At 44.7% G+C, this 16,799-nt stretch overlaps 2 protein-coding genes across 2 annotated transcripts in view; one reads left to right on the top strand and one right to left on the bottom strand.

Moving 5' to 3' along the window:
- The first annotated feature begins 2,613 nt into the window (after positions 1–2,613).
- On the top strand, positions 2,614–10,047 carry Gng10 (G protein subunit gamma 10). Its single transcript, XM_005085056.4, has 3 exons — positions 2,614–2,889; positions 6,439–6,570; positions 9,255–10,047. The coding sequence occupies exons 1-2, from the start codon at positions 2,809–2,811 to the stop codon at positions 6,562–6,564; spliced, it is 207 nt and encodes a 68-aa protein (XP_005085113.1). The 5' UTR covers positions 2,614–2,808; the 3' UTR covers positions 6,565–6,570; positions 9,255–10,047.
- A 2,114-nt stretch (positions 10,048–12,161) lies between these two features.
- Positions 12,162–16,799, bottom strand: part of Shoc1 (shortage in chiasmata 1) — a 76,497-nt gene continuing 71,859 nt past the window's right edge. The window contains exons 26-27 of the mRNA XM_021235938.2: positions 15,300–16,200; positions 12,162–12,428 (exon numbers count right to left, since the gene is read on the bottom strand). Of these exons, the coding sequence (XP_021091597.2) occupies positions 12,328–12,428; positions 15,300–16,200 (1,002 nt within the window). The 3' untranslated portion in view covers positions 12,162–12,327. The remainder of the gene's footprint in view (positions 12,429–15,299; positions 16,201–16,799) is intronic.

Genomic DNA, 16,799 nt, shown 5'->3' with positions numbered 1-16,799 from the left:
GTTATGCTGGCCTGGCCCTGTCACTTGGCAGAATGCTGCACCCAGGCAGTACTCTGGTCAGCCCAGGGTTCCATGGTTGCATAGTCTGCATGGAGGTGCAAAGGACCCCTTTAAAAGAGATCCTGCCCACTTACACTCTCTTTCTGGCCCCCCTCTTCCCCTGGTGCCAACTTTCCTGTCTCCCCCTTCTCTTCTGTCCTCTCTCTGTCTCCATCTCTTTATCTCTCTTCTCTTTCTTTCCCCCTTCCCTCCCCTTCCAAATAAAACTACTCAGTAAGCTCTGCCTACCTCGTGTGTTCCTCTCGTACTTTATCATAACATTATCATCATGAAAAAGAGAAAGAAAGAAAGGAAGGAAGGAAGGAAGAAAAGGACAGGAAGAACATGACTGCTCCTAAGTATGGTGGAGGAGAGTTTATTGTAGATATATGGGAGAGCATAGAGGCAGAGAGAGAGGCAGAGTGGACATGTCCATGTCTGAATTATATAGGGAAGAGCCTCTGGGGGAGGGGCAGCCCAGCCCCTGGGCTGGAGAGTTCAGGGTAGGTAGAGGGTGGTGTAGGGAGGAGCTCCTGCAAATTTTTGTAGCTGGTTTGATTCTCTGATGGTAGCACCTAGCTTTAATCTGTCTTTTGTCTCTGTTACCTTCCTTTGAAATATGTAAATCTTGCCTGAGAGTTTCCTAAAGGTGCAAAGCCTGTGTGAACTTGGTTGGGGGTGGGGAGGACCTGGCACGCCAGGTGCCCCTAAATTGAGAATTTGCATTTGGCATTGTCCCTTTGGGGAACTTAGATAAAAGGTTTGGTGTACAGAAATTAACTTGTTAAAGGTATAAATTGGATAACAATAAAATCACCCTTTGCTAATAAGGACGGTGAGTGAGTCTGCTAAAGACTTGACCCCCCTGAAGCTGGAAGAGGCTTTCATTCTTACAGGGCCTCTGTCTCTCACGTCCACAGACCCCTGTGAACCCACACCCCACACCTGGTATTCACAGCAGGGAGGGACTGAGGGATGCTGGGAGAACCTGGCAGCTGGGTCTGCTTTGTTATGTTAAATAGACACCTCAGCCATTTCTTCCAGGTTTAAAATTTAAGGTTCAGTTACTCAGTAAGTAGTTACTCCTGCCTCAGCCAGTGAAGTCATGGGCTCACAGGCATGTGCCCCCAGGTTTGGCATAAATATTAATACTTTTGGACCCATCAATTTTGTTTTTAGCATGCTGCCCAGGAAGCAGGGCGGAGAGAACAAATTGTATACTCATTGTGGTATTAAGTAATAGGGTTGTCAATAAATTACGATCTGGTTGTGCAATGGTAAGAAGAACCATTGCCTTAAGGCCTTAAAATTGTTTATACTACCTTTTGTCACTTTCTACAATACCTCAGTTATTATTTGGAAAAAAATCATTTTCCACTGTTACTTGACTGGGTTCTTGGGGACACAGACCCTGAGAGGGAGGCTTGCATGGGGGAAGTTTATTGTGACCCGCCCTTCTAATCAATCCCTGTTTTGGAACCCCAGAAGGAGCTCCAGAGTTGGGGTGGTCAATCCGACTGCCTCAATTTGAGGGGCCTAAGGGTAGGGGGAAAATCTCCCTGAATGGAAGCTGGCTGTTGGGTGTGTTTGTGTGTGTGACCTTGTCCAGAGTGACCGGACTCAGCAACAGGGAAACGGGGTGCTTCAGCAAGGAACCCTTTGTAAGTAGCCACTGGGTTCAGGAAGTGGTTAAGGGCTTTCTGGCTGCTACACTGCAGGTCAGGTTCTTCCTCAGCCCAATCCCCAATTACTGGGTTCCCATAACAAGGACTAATTAGAAGGGCCGGTTCCAATAAACTGTGTGTCTCGACTCCCAAATGACAATTATGAAGCAGCTACGAAAAATAGTTTTACGGTCGAGGGTCACCACATGAAGAACTGTATGAAGGGGTCGCAGCATCAGAAAGGCGAGAAACACCAGTTTAAGGGAAGGCTGATTCCGTACAAGCCATTTGGGGAATCCACCCCCCCCACCTCCATAATAAAAGAGGTGTTTTTGGTTCTGGGTTGTCTAGGCAGGGTTAAAAGAAAATATGAATTTTTTTCCCCACAGCACTACTGAGTCTATCCACATGGAAGCTCATGCGCCCAGCACTCAGAGCAGAGCCAGAAGATGAGCATTTAGCCTTGAAGGTATTTTTTATGTAATTAAAACCACTGCTTTCAAGTCTCTGGGCTTTTACTTTTAGGAAGCCCACCCGATAACTGTTTTTTTATTTTTATTTTTTATTACCCAGTTTAGTATGAGCTGACAGATTGGATGCTGTACAAGAATGGCGGCGTAGTCATATAGTAGGTGTAAATAACAAAACCCCCCAAACCTCAGTTTAATGACCTCAGTTTTGTAAAACAAACGTATACAATAATTTAAAAAACAAAACAAAAACTCAGGACAAGACTGGGAACAATGGTCATAGCTAGGGGATGAAGGGGCTGGAGTCATTCATTTTATTTGGTGTGTTCCAACAATGCCAGGCTGGGATCCCCCGCCCCCCCATACACACACACGTGACTATCAGACCAACGAGCAGGGTTTCCTTGAACTTGTTTTTTTCTTGGAAATCCTCCCGGGGTCCTTCCCTTGGCAGCGCAGGCGCCACCTAGGTTTGTTCTGAGGCAGCGGCGATCCGGGCGGCTCAGAGCTCGGGACCCCCAGCGCCCGGACAGCAGGGCGGGCGCGGCTGCTTCCCCGCCCCGGGACGACGCCCCTGCTCCGCGGAGGTTCCGCCCAGCCGAGCCCGCTGCGCGCAGCCTTCGCCGCCGGCCGCCATGTCTTCAGGGGCGAGCGTCAGCGCCCTGCAGCGCCTGGTGGAGCAGCTCAAGCTGGAGGCCGGCGTGGAGAGGATCAAGGTGAGCGCCTGCCCGCCCAGCCCGACCCCAGTGCCAGCCCCGCCGCCCGCGGAGCCGCTCGGCTCGCACGACGCCGCGGCCCGGCCCAAGTTGCCGCTGCCGGATCGGGCGCGCTTCGGGGCCTCGGGTGCTCGCGAGCCGTGCGTGGACGCGGGGTGGCTCCGGGCGCGACCTCCCCTCCCTACCCCAGGCCAGCGCTGGGGGGCCCCACGGATGCGCCAGGCGACGACGCAGCCAGCCCCGAGACGCGGCCAGGGTCCGAGGGCCCCGTGGGTGTGTCCACACCAGGCCGGTGACACGCTGGCGGCCTGGGCAGCCGGAGGATGCTGCTCAGGGGTGGGCGGATGAGAGGGAGAGAGAGGAAGGATGCTCAGGCTGGGGCGTCGGGAGGGAGGGTTTGGGGAAATGAGCTCCATTTTGGGATCTGTGGATTTTTTACAGATAATCCCGGAGACATTTAGCTGTGTGGACAGAGGCCCGCGGCACAAGGCCAGGAGAAGTCATTAAAATATAGGAGTGTGACATAGACAAAGGGCAGAACTTGTAGCGTGCCTGCCACCAGGGACAGTTCAAAAGAGATTGCCCGGAGAAGGTGAGGGAAGGATTATTGAAAAAAGATGAAGATAAAAGGACCCAGCTTCAATTCCCAGCGCGTATGCGCGCATGGAGGCCCGTGAACACAGCCAGTGTTTACTGAGTTGGCCTGGTGTGTGATTAGCAGCCAATGTGGTTTGCAGCGTGTGCGGATAGGTATCATGGTAGTCAGTTTGCTTGGTAGCTTATTAACTCTGGACCTGGCGGTAAACAAACAAATTAACCCATAAACAAAATGATCCCAGAGAGCCAGGTTTGGAAGGTAAAGGGGCGGGCATGGAGTACAGAGAAGTGCCAATAAGGGTCAGTAGCCACTCTGGACTTCGTGAAGAGGCCAGGCAGGTTAAAAAACTAGTTTCAAAGAGGAAATAACTTTTTTCTTTTTAATTTCGAAAATAACACGGGTTTCGGGGGTTGATAGGAAAAATTTATTTATTTTGCCATTGTTCTGTCAAGGGAAGAAACCAAGGGCGTCGAGGTGAATGTATCGGGGACCCGGTGTGGGGTGGCATCTTCCGGGACAGGAGGGAAGCTGATCATGGGTTACTGGATGTGGCCATGGCAGTCTTGTGAAACAGGAAGCCGAGTTTACTTCTGGGACGGTGGAACGGGAACTAGCAAGGGTGGAGGAAGTGTTGTCCACAGTGGCACACTGGGCTGAGCAGTCACAACCTAGACACCGAAATAGGAGGCCTGTGCCGCTTGAGGTTCCTTTTTCCTCACTGGTGTCTGAGGGCAGAAAGCACATGGAGGTTGGCCCAGGTGGTGGGTGCGTAAGAGGTAGGAAGTAGGGGTGGGGTCAGAGGCCAAGGAGCTTGAGGGTCTGGCTGGAAGAGGCTGAACCCAGTCTGCAGAGAGGGCCAGCGGTCCAGCCTATTAGTGATCATGGATGCAAGGAGCAGCGACACCTAGTGGTCGCTGTGTGGTCAGCGCAAGAGAATCACAACTTCATCCTGGATGATTAAAGTTGTGGCTCCCCTCACCTTCCAAAGTGGAGCAGTTACTGGTGTTGGCTGGAGCTGTTGGCAGAGAACGAGCTTGTTTGACAGAGAACACATGGAACTAAGACTAGAGTTGTTCTAAGTGCTCACTATCAGGCCTGGAAGGAAAACAGAATCAAATATCTCTCAGCTTGGGGACATTTTCTAGGGAAGAGACTGACCTACACTTGAGGAAGGACTGTGGATGACCACACACTGGACATTCGGGTGAACTTGGGCAGAACTCTACAGAATCCAGACAACTTCATTTCAGAGCTCAGTCTTGGAAATTCTCGGTACACTTAGACACACCATAAGCCAGGCACGGTCTTGTAGCATCCCTCCCCAGGGTCTGGAAAGCCTGCTGTCTCAAGGAGTCTTCTGGAGTGGCCTCTGAGAAGTTCCTGGGACAGCTTACAGGGTTTGTCTTCTGTCACCCAGTCTCCCTAGGTCCTGCTGACAGCTGCTCACCTCTCTTACTTGATTTGTTTTCTCTGGGCATCCCCTTTCCCTCTGTCACCATGACCCCTTTTTCTCCAGGTGCCCTGGGAGAGACGCCTACCTACCACATGTGCAGCTCACCTGTTTTCCTCACACACAGCAAGCGTGGGCAGGATTGGTTCTGCATTTCTTTGAAAATTAGTAACATATGAAGCCGTTAGTACCAATTATAATTAATGTGAAAACATCAGAGTTTCTACTGATGGAAAAAATTAGCTTAAACGTTAGTCTGGTTATATTGTATTTTATATACTAACAATTGAAATTTTTAGTACTAACAGCAAATCCCCAAGGCACTTGAGAAACTTGGTAGCATCTGTAAGCATATGGTAAACAGCTGCAACAGAATCTATCAGTCTGTTTTCTGTTGCCAATAGCCAAGTACCACATACAGAATAACATAAAGAAAACGAGTTTATTTTAGCTTACGGTTCTGGAGGGTCCAAGGTCTAGTGGGGGTTGCATCTGCTGATGACCTTTTAGCTGGTCACTTCCCAAGGCAGAACAGAGTTTTTCATGATGGGAGACAGGGAGCATGTGTGTCTGTGTCTGTCCCTCAGGCCTCCTTCAGCTAGAGCCTCCAGTATTTAATCATGGGGTCCTCCACCCTGGGGACTTTATCAAATACCATACGTAATGGTTTAAGTTTCTATCCTCTCCTCTCGTGGCTGGAGTGATGGTTCAGTTGTTAAGAACACTCACTGTTCTTCCTGAGATCCTGAGTTCAATTCCCAGCACCCACATAGTGGCTTACAACCATCTATAACTGTATCCTCCTGGGATCTGATGCCCTCTTCTGGTGTGCAGATGTACGTGCAATAAAACACCTATGTACATCGAATACGTACACAAGTTCCCGCCCTTCATAGTGAAAATTAAATTCAACCTCTAAGCCCTTGGAGGACACACTCAAACCATGGCTAAAACATAATAGCCCTGTGTTATTTATGATGATGATGATAATGATGATGATGACGGTGACGTTCGGCTGTACTCTTATTCTTGTGCACTGTGCCTGGGACTCACTCCAGGGCCTCACTTTTTGCTAGGCCAGCATTCCACCACTGAGCTCCACCCTCAGCCCCAGGGACCAAATTCTTAACCAGCAAGCTGTACTTTTGGAAAATTCTATCTCTTGTTTGGCACAGACTGGACTAAGCTCTGGCCTTGTTCACGTGGCAAATTTAGATTATCAGTGCATGTTTTACATAGTAGACATTTGTCCTGGGCGCTTGAGAATGAGCCATTTCTTACAAGTTCAGTCTCAAAACTAGAATTCCAGATGGATCAGAGTTGCAGCTTTTCCTTTGTTGAAGCAAACCAGACATACCCGGAACTCCATGGTAGACTGAAGTCTTTCCTGGGGATGAGTGACTGGAGTCAGCCTTGGATGATGATAATGGTGTCCCACCTCACAGTCTAGTGCCTGCCACTGGAGTTAGCTGTGAGCAGGATGTCCTCTGCTTTGTCTCAGGTCTCTCAGGCAGCCGCTGAGCTTCAGCAGTATTGCATGCAGAATGCCTGCAAGGATGCCCTGCTCCTTGGCGTTCCAGCTGGAAGCAATCCCTTCCGGGAGCCCAGGTCCTGTGCTTTACTGTGAAGACCGGTGAGTTAGGATGCACCGTGCCATCTTGGGGCCATAGTGTGTTATCATGAAGCTTCCCAAAGGATATGGGCAACAGAGTTTAAAAAAAAAAACTGTCAAAATGCCTGATGGGTGATTCTGGTCTGTAGTTTCCCTGCACATGGAAGAGGTCTAGCTAAGAGAAGCTCTGTTCTCTCTGACACTATCTGTGACATGCCTTATGCACACAAGCTTTTTAACTGAGCTGACAGCAATCTTTCTTTTTCTTCCTTCCTTTTTTTTCCTTCAAGATAGGGTTTCTCTGTGTAACAGCCCTAGCTATCTTGGAACTCACTCTGTAGATCAAGGTGACCTCGAACTCACAGAGATCTGCCTGCCTCTGCCTTCTGAGTGCTGGGATTAAAGGCGTGTGCCACCACTGCCTACCGTGCAGTATTTCTTGACCTTAATTCTCTCTCTGCTGTTACAGCATCCCAGAGTTGTCATTTGCTATCTGGTGTTTCTAACTGACTTGCATCTTTTGGGACTAAGGACTTAACAGAGGGGCTAACTTTGTCTGCTTTGGACTGTGGTTTCTCCCTTGATTTTGTAGCTATTCATGTGTGTGTTCGTGTGTGTGTGTGTGTGTGTGTGTGTGTGTGTGTGTGTGTGTGTATACATGTGTGCATGTACATATGTGTATCTGAAGGCATTTAAACATTAGAATGGCATGGCATGAGTTTGAGTGTTTTGCATTGAGGTCTTATTATTTCTACAAGTTTTTAAAAATTGTATTGATTTATGATAAGAATGAACTTTAAATCCAATAGGGAAAAATGAAAATTACAAGCATTTCTATAGAAGGAAGTAGAGTCCCAAGTGTTAAAAGCTCACCAAAAACCAACTGCATAAGGAACCAGCATTTGGAGCACTCAGACTAGTGATTCTCCTGGGAAAAAGGGAAAAAATGACAGAGAGGGGCTGAATCAAGACCAGGAGCAGGAGCCCTCAAAGGCATTTTTAGAAACAGGAATGAACAAGCAAACCTGACCAAGAATGAGACCCAGGATGCAACAGAAAACAACTCAGAGTCAGAATTAAAAAACCCCTACAACCCAAATCTCTAGATTTTAGCCCAGATGTTACCCCCTGGTACCCCTTCCCCCTCCAGCAGATTCAGAATGAAGTGTAGGTCAAACCCAGGTAAGAACTGTAAGGTAGGCTTTCAGAGCTGTTCACCCTGGAATCCAGCAGCCTCAGGGAAATACTTTGTTCCCATACCTGTTGACATGGAAAGGTAGTATGTCAAGGCAGCCTTTACACACGGTGTATTTTCAAATGATGAGCAGGATAGGGAAATACTTTGTTCCCATACCTGTTGACATGGAAAGGTAGTATGTCAAAGCAGCCTTTACACACGGTGTATTTTCAAATGATGAGCAGGATAGGGAAATACTTTGTTCCCATACCTGTTGACATGGAAAGGTAGTATGTCAAGGCAGCCTTTACACACGGTGTATTTTCAAATGATGAGCAGGATAGGGAAATACTTTGTTCCCATACCTGTTGACATGGAAAGGTAGTATGTCAAGGCAGCCTTTACACACGGTGTATTTTCAAATGATGAGCAGGATAGGGAAATACTTTGTTCCCATACCTGTTGACATGGAAAGGTAGTATGTCAAAGCAGCCTTTACACACGGTGTATTTTCAAATGATGAGCAGGATAGGGAAATACTTTGTTCCCATACCTGTTGACATGGAAAGGTAGTATGTCAAAGCAGCCTTTACACACGGTGTATTTTCAAATGATGAGCAGGATAGGGAAATACTTTGTTCCCATACCTGTTGACATGGAAAGGTAGTATGTCAAAGCAGCCTTTACACACGGTGTATTTTCAAATGATGAGCAGGGTCTCAGGCTTTCTTAGCGGATGGATCTGGAAATAACCGGCCTCACAGCCTCCTGGAGCTCTGAGGAAGGGCAGTTCTACTGCACGGTTGTCAAGCTGCCCTGCCCACTCCTGGCAACAAACTGGTGGTTCCTTCATCACCTCCTACAAACTGTAGTGCTACAAACGCTTCAGTTTCTGGGAGGATTCACCAAAGAATCCTCTTTAAGGCCATTTGAAAAGTATAGGTCCTGCCCATTCTCAGTGATAACATGCGGGACAGACAGGGCAGGCTGCCAGTGTGAATGTCCTCCCTGCTTCCCACGTTGGAGAAGCTTCTGTGGCAAGAGGAAGCTCTTCTTACTCACACCTCCATATTTCCTGGTATGGCTTTGTGTAGGAAATGGCGAAAATCTTATGAATGGAGCAATCTCCGACTTTTGCCTACCCACCAACCGAAAAGCTTTAAAAAGAAATGAAAACTGGAGAGTTCAAGCCCAACCTGGACATAGATGGTTAGTCTTGGGACCAATGTATTTCACATTTTGTATTTACACATACTTGTAAAAGGAAATTGCTCATATTGAATTAGGAGCTGGTTCTGCTATCAGGCACATTTTGCGTACTGAAGGAAATGGTGCATTGGGTTGCTAAGGTAACTGACTGTCTTACACTGACTGTCATGGTGCTGTCTGTCCAGGGATGGGGCTTACATATTTCACTGTATGCATGTACTGTTTTCTACTTTGTGAATATTAGGTGTCCTATGAAACGATGAAGTAATTTACAAGTCAATCTCACTAAACTAAAAACCAACCACTCTCTCTCTGACAGGGAAGAAGTTCGCTGGGGAAGCACATGGTGATGGGTGACTGCCACCACGTCCCAAGAAAACGGTTTTCAACAGCCAAGTCCCTTTCTCTGTTGCCTTGTCCTAGAGCCAAATTCTACAGAAATTTGTTTGTTTTAACCTCACTTCAAAATTTCCTAAGCTGCATCCCTTCCCTCACAGAACCTGTGATGGTCTGCCTGGGATATAGGCATGTTTTACTTACCCGGTGTTTGCAATTTAGGAAGGAAACGTTTATTTTCAAAAACTGAGTATTTGTAATTTTCCTAACATTTTTATACTCTAATAAAATTTGTTCATAAGAATTTACAATTACTAAATGAAGAAAAAGTATAAAATTGGGGGAATAATTGATATCCTGATATTTTTAAAGAAAACTGTTTCATGTTTTCATTCCATAGTGAGATACAGTCTTTCTTTGACAGTAGACTTTAGGAGACGCTCTTTAGCCAACGGAAAGAACTGATGTAGCATTAGGGTGCCCATCCTGAGGCTGGTTAGATCTTTCTTTAGCTCCCTTGGTTTACAATATATAATTGTATTTTTAGCTCTTAAAAATGTGCTTATGCCTTTAAAAAAGTTTAAAATATGACCTACATTCAGAACATTGCAATTGGTTAAAAACAAAATGAAAATATTACAACATAAAAGAATTAATGTCACAAGTATGTTATTGGGGTGATGTGCCTTTGATTTAATTGGGGATACTTTTAGAAGGAAAATTTGTGTTTATAATAATCTTTGAAGAACTTGGAAATAAAATTTTTGCTGAATTCATCATTTCCCATGACAACAGTATTTTGTGTCTGGTTTTGTCTTTTGGGAGTCCACGGATTTCTGTTTGCTGCTGAGTTGGAGTGTTGCACAGAGAGGGTGGAACTTGGGTTTGAAATCCCTGTAGAATGTCTCCAAAAGTAGGCGTAAACATAGCATGAAAAGCAACCCCCAATTACCAGCCATAGATGCTCTCTGGAATAGCTCTGGATGGCATTCACCCATGAATAAGTAAGTAGGAATACAAGGACATCAGTCGGATTGCAGTGGAGAAAATGAGGTGAGGAGTTTAACAGCAAAAAAATTTAATTAGTGACAAAAATATAGGAATGTAAATCTAAGCAAAGTGAAAACAGCTTTCTGTACCTAGGCTGGTGAAGGAGAATACAGTATTACATAGGGCTTCATCTTGAAAACGACGGATGTCTGCTTCTGGCCCGGCAGCCCCTCGGGCAGCCCATGTAACTGCTGATTCCAACACTTTTCTGTGTGAGGAAAAGAGACAGAGAAGCACAAATGAATCAATAAATGAAATTATAGACAGGAACAGAAAGCAGAGGAGAGGATGCTGGGGCGCTCACCAGAGAACGGGTCGCTGAGCTGCCGGGAACGTGGGTCACGCCTCATGCCAGCCTTTCTTTCTGCCTTCCTGCCAAGCACGTGTTAGTGGGTGCAGTGCAATGATCCTCTTAGTCTTCTTTTCCCCATGAAAGACAAGCTTTCATGTAATCCAGGGTTGGTATCAAATTATCATGCATCAGAGAATGTGGAGTTCATGGCTGCTCAAGTTTCCCCCGTATTACAGAATCATTTTTGAGCAAAGTGGAATTGTCCATTTTCACTATGTTATGGACCACTCTCTGTCAGAGCACACTTAACTTTCTTTGAAATAGTTTCAAGGTATTCTATACATTATTTACTTTGCCCTCTCTCCTGGTAGCCAATTGTCTATAATTTTTACCTAATCGAGTTATACTTACAGTAGAGTTTATGTTATAGTTGATATTTATTTCAGATAAGTTCTTTTAAAGATTTATTTATTATGTATACAGTCTTCTGCCTGCATGAAGAGGGCACCAGATCTCATTCAAAGTGGTTGTGAGCCACCATGTGGTTGCTGGGAATTGAACTCAGAACCCCTAGAAGAACAGCCTGTGCTCTTAACCACTGAGCCATCTCTCCAGCCCCAGTGTTCTTAAGTTCTAAGCCATCACTCCAGCCTCTTAAGATAAATTCTTAGTAATATTAATTTCTGAGCTGAACTCCACAGTTGTTTTACATTTTATTAGCAGGTGCCTAAACTGGACTCTAAAAGGTTGCACAGACAGTGTAGGAGAGTAGTCTTCTCAGACATGCTGACCCCGGGTATCTGAATTCTCATCATTTTTGTCACTATAGGTGAGAATCAGCGACTTATATAATAGACACTACATCTATTATATAACCAAACATAAAGCTGCTTATCCCACATGTTTACAAGTTAGTCTTATTCTGGGAACCATCTGTCTGGACACTTATCCCATTAGGTTTCTTTTTCCTCCAGGTTTGAAGGGATGCTTTGTACATTAAGAATGTGAACCTTTCTTTCCCACAATTTAGTTTGCAAACACTTCCGTTTGCTACTCTCTTTCTAATTTGTTTAGGGAAACTGGTGTGGAACCTCTCTGACTGTCTGGTGTGAGCCTCACTTCTTGCCTCAGATTGTAAGACTGTGATGGGAGCCAAGAGATGGCTCAGTGGTTAAGAGTGCTTGTTGCTCCTCTGAGGACTGGAGTATGGTTCCTAGCACCACACCAGGAGGCTCACAAACACCAGTAACTAAGGCTCCAGGGGCTCCCATGCCCTCTTTTGGATTCCACAGGCACTGCATTCAATATGCACACACCAATGTGCAGACATACACAATTTAATAAGACAAATTAAATCTTAAAAAGAAAAAGACTATGGTGGGAACTTAGGACAGCTCTGGACTCCACATACCCTCCACACGCATACACGTACGTGAAAAACCCAAATCTCTAAAAATACAAAATGCATGTGAAGTACACGTAAATCTGAGTACTTTTGGGGGTATAAGGCTTATTAAGCTAATTGATAAATCAGACGATCAGACGATGCAAGTTCCAGGACAGAATATATATTATGGAAATTGAATATATGGTAAAAACACTGAGGACATGTACAAATAATGCCATTTTCTTTTATATATAATCAATACTAAATCATTTTGCTACTGGATTATCATAAAGTAGAATCTGGCACGTGACACCGTCCTTCTGTCCTTCATAAGAACCTCAGCCGGGTCTGTCCATCCATTCTTCCAGGGATTTTTTCATACGTTAGACGTTGTCTTTTGGGTTGTGGTACTTGTGAGTACATTAAGCCTGTCAAAAGGAGAAAAGGAAAACCATTTTCTTGGATAGGTAACTATGAAAAATGGTTATTTTTTAAAAACATGAATGCACCTGTACCCAATGGCTCTGTGTTTAAAATCAGCACACACATAGACTGTGTGAACTTTTCATTGGGCCCAGATTCCAATTATCCTCTTCTGCAAAATTTATGCAATCTCAGTCTCTCATGGTTCTAATAGTTTCAGACAAAACCACTGGAAATAGCTCAGGAAGCCACTCAGGCAGGCTTCCTAACTCCTGAAGGTTTCTAACACAGATGAAAATAAGTTTGAGGTTTACTCCAATCGACTTGAACTCACACAATGTTCACTGGCTCTGTGTGTCACTGAAACTATTCATCTCGTACCCAGTATGCTTATGTCTTATTAGCTGTTCGGCTTTCATTCCATCTTTATTTAGATTTTTAATTATTTTCTGCATGTGAAGTGTGTGTGTGTGCTCGTGTGTGCATGTAGAGGTCAGGGGACGCCCACACTCCTGTCACCATTTAGGTCTCAGGGACTGAACCGGGAAGTGCAGCCTTGGGGGCAAGAGCCTTCATCTGCCCAGCTGTCTCTCCAGCACCCCAGCATCTTTAATACACCATGTTTAAAAGACTCCTGCTTGTCAGCTCTAAGTCTGTCCCTGCTCTTGTATTTACACTATAAAAATGATCCTCAGTCCTAATATATGACAGGAGGTGACCTGGAGTGACTCACTTTATATGAACTTATTATACATGACATATTATCTTTAAATGCCCTAGATTTAAGCCCTTATGGAGATTGACAGGTGAAAAATAAAAAATTTAGTAATTATTCCTAGGAGTATTATATCAGAACTTCATGAGCTGGGTGCCATTATAAGTAAGTTTAAAAGTAATATAGTAGGTTAATTATATCAAAGAGATCACAAAAATACACATACAGGACAAGTGGAAAATTATCTTAGAGCCTTTGGATAAACTTCCCAAGACTGTCAATATTGACTTGGAAAACGGTGTATCTTAAACATTATATGTTGGGGAATATTTGATCACACTGTGAACCCCAAGTTTGCATTTGCATTGATTAAATAAAATTAACCTTGGGTCAGGAGGCTGAGTTAGAAGCTAGTTGACAGAAAGTAATCATAGGGCATGAGAGGGCACCCGGGAGGGACAGACACAGGAAGTAGTAGTGGCGCTGCTTTTTTCTGGTTTGGCAGAGTGGAAGCACGGGTCTTGCAGAGGTGCCAGCAAGGAGAACACCTCTGAGCTCACAGGTGTTCACCCCAGCCTTTGAGTCTCACGTCTTACTTATAAATAGAATGGTAGAGATTCAGTTAAAGCTACCTTTAGCTGCAGCGACAGAGCTGGAGCCCATGGGAACAGAATTCCCTACAGGCTGCAGCCTGAGTGGCTGGGTCACTGCCGGTAACTGCAGAGTCACAATTGCTGGCTGAAATAGCAATAGATTAAGGCACAGCTGCTGTGTCGAAGATAAAACGACAATTATATTTGGACACTGTGGTGTGCCATGGGAAAGCACATTAAATAAGCCAATATTTGCCCCAGTGATAGTGAAGATACCACCACCAAAGACTCAGGTTAAATTTCAGAATGAAATTATCATCATCATCATCATTATTACTATTGGTTTTTCAAGGCAGGGTAAAAAAATATACATCAAAGTGAAGCTGACAGGGGTTCCTGCCTAATAAAGTTAAACAACTCATGGAAAAGGTTTACCTGGGATCTAGCATCGTGTGTGTATGTGTGTGTGTGTGTGTTACACAAGTGTGCATGTGCACATGAAGAAACAACAACTCAGGTGTTGTTCCTCCTCAGGTACCATCCATCCTGATTTTTTTTTTGGTTTTTATGGTTTTTTTGGTTTCTCTGTATTGTTTCGGAGGCTATTGGTCCAGCCCGGCCTCGAACTCACAGAGATCCGCCTGCCTCTGCCTCCCGAGTGCTGGGATTAAAGGCGTGCGCCACCACCGCCCGGCCATCCTGATTTTTTTTGAGACAGAATCTCTTTCTGGCCTAGAGCTTGCCAAATATGCTAGGCTGTCTGACAGTGAGCCCACAGATGCACCTGACTCTCACTCCCAAGTTCTGGGGTTCCAAGCCATGTCCACAATGCAAGTCTTTTGTATGTGGGTTCTGGGCAGTGAACTTAGATCCTCATGTTTGCACAGTAAGCACCTTAGAGACTGAGCTGTCACCAGCCCTTAACTTAACAAATGTTAGCAAAATAGATATGTACCTGACGGTCTGATTCCTCGTTTAATCCTGATCATCTTCCGCTTTACTTAGATTGCCTACTTTTATTTTAAATTTCTTTTCTTTTTCTTATTTTGTCTGTTTTGCAACAGGGTCTCTCTTGGAAGCTCTGGTTGTCCCAGAACTGACTATGTAGACCAGGCTGATCTTGAACTCAGAGATCTTCCTTGGTGCTATCAAACTTAAGTTGAAGATATGGTTCATTTGATACTACAAGAATTTGAAATATTTTGCTAGACCAGTAAGTTTGATTTTTTCTTAAACCCAAAGTTAATGGAGAACTTTAGTGTGACAATTAAAACATTCATTGAAATATGATTATAGCACTATCATTTTAAAGTATTTTTAGTTATGTATATGTGTATGTGTCTGCACGTGGGTGTGTGCACGTGAATGCAGGTGTCCAAGGAGACCACAGTGTCATATCCCTGGGAACTGGAGTTACAGGTAGTGTGAGCTACCCAAAGTGGGTGCTGTGAACCGAATGTGGGTCCCTTGCAATGGCTATAAGTACTGTAACCACTGTGCCATCTCTCCAGCCCCTAGCTTTAGATTTAAAAATTATAACTAGAAGGTGTATCGACTATTAGTGTTACCTGTTGGTGTTTCATAATCTCCCCAGCTAGATGAAGGCACAGGGAGTCTTCTCTGTCCCAAGTAGTTCCCAGCTGTTTGGTAGAAATTAAGGCCTTTGAATCCTCTTTGGTTTACATTAAAATCAGGAGCACAGAATGAATCCCAGCTGGGAACAGACGGAAGCTCTCTCCCAGCAGCTGGATGTCTGTATGTGATGTCTTCCAAGTCGGCCCACAGATGCTCAGGCTGATCACTGGGTAACTCATCTTGTTGTGGGTACCATTTGTTGTAGGTAGTCTGTTGTGCTCCACGGCTTGAACTGAATGACCGAATCTGTTTTCTATCACTGTTTTTCTTAAAGTCCCAACCATGGTGGGGTTGAGAAGCCTCTGGTAAAAAGGCAGGGGTGGACATTTGCATGTTTCTGCTTCCTTTTGCTTTAGGATAACTTACACAATTATGGATAACTCTCCTCTGAGTATCAGTTGGCAACATTTCAGGTCCACAGGTTATTTGTGTTAGGCCCAGAGAGAAGACACCTGATTCTGAATCATCCTGACTTGGGAAGGAGTGCCCAGCCACTTTCTTTGATTGCTTCTTGATTAGAAAAGGGTTATCCTGCACTGTGTTAGGGCCACAGGTGGAGGCTGCCCGGGGCCTGGCCTGACTGTGAGATGCTGCAAATGGTAACACACGCGGTGTTTCTCTTAGCTCCAGAAGGGAGGAGCTTGTACCGCCCTGTGCCGCTTCTTCAGAGTCTTCATAGGAATAATACTCATCGTGTTCCTGAAGGACAGGAGCCAAACTCTGAGAAACAAAGGGACCACCTGGATTCATATCTTCCTGAAGTGATGAAATTCGAGGTGACTTTTTCTTGGAGGAAGAACTAATCTTAAACAAGGAAGTGATGCTACAAAAATGCTGAAAAATTAAAAATAAGTTTAATAGAATACAGCCTAGAAAATAAAATGATGCCTACCTAAGTTCATGGATACTACATTGAGCCACAAACTAACATAAAAAGTAATTAAATACCACTAAAAGAGAATGTTGTAGTTTGCATCTATTTCCTAGCATCTTGCAATGGAATTTTAACAGACTGTTTTTAGAGATGGTTTAGGTTCACAACAGATACAGTGGATTTTATTTCAGTTATACAAACTACACATGAATACTATTCCTTGATAAGATTTTAAAAACAGCAATAAAGCTAAAGCTCTATTCCCTATGGTAAAAGACATCAGGGGTTCTTGGAAGGGGTAATGTAAACACATGCTAATTGTGCATTTATGAATACAATGATATTTCAAAATGCCTTCAAATTTGATAAACTGTACTGAATCATGTATGATAGCTTTAAAATGTATGATGTGGTTGACAACTAATGGCAATTCCATATGAAAGTTGGTTCAAGTAAATGATTTCTTTCCTATGAGATGTCCAAAACAGGGCTGGACACAGTCATTAGAAAGACTGTGGTCCACACGGGTAACCTCAGTGGGAAGGGCCAGGAGCCTGTG

This window comes from Mesocricetus auratus, unplaced genomic scaffold (genome assembly GCF_017639785.1).
Source record: "Mesocricetus auratus isolate SY011 unplaced genomic scaffold, BCM_Maur_2.0 Super-Scaffold_6730, whole genome shotgun sequence".
Taxonomy (NCBI): domain Eukaryota; kingdom Metazoa; phylum Chordata; class Mammalia; order Rodentia; family Cricetidae; genus Mesocricetus; species Mesocricetus auratus.
Note: the sequence above shows the minus strand (reverse complement) of the source record. Positions and strands in the feature narration are given on the sequence as shown.

Coding starts and splice junctions, on each gene's coding strand:
- Gng10 (XM_005085056.4), top strand. CDS start 2,809: ATGTCTTCAGGGGCGAGCGTCAGCGCCCTGCAGCGCCTGGTGGAGCAG. Junction 2,890..6,438: donor CCGGCGTGGAGAGGATCAAG/GTGAGCGCCTGC, acceptor GCTTTGTCTCAG/GTCTCTCAGGCAGCCGCTGA.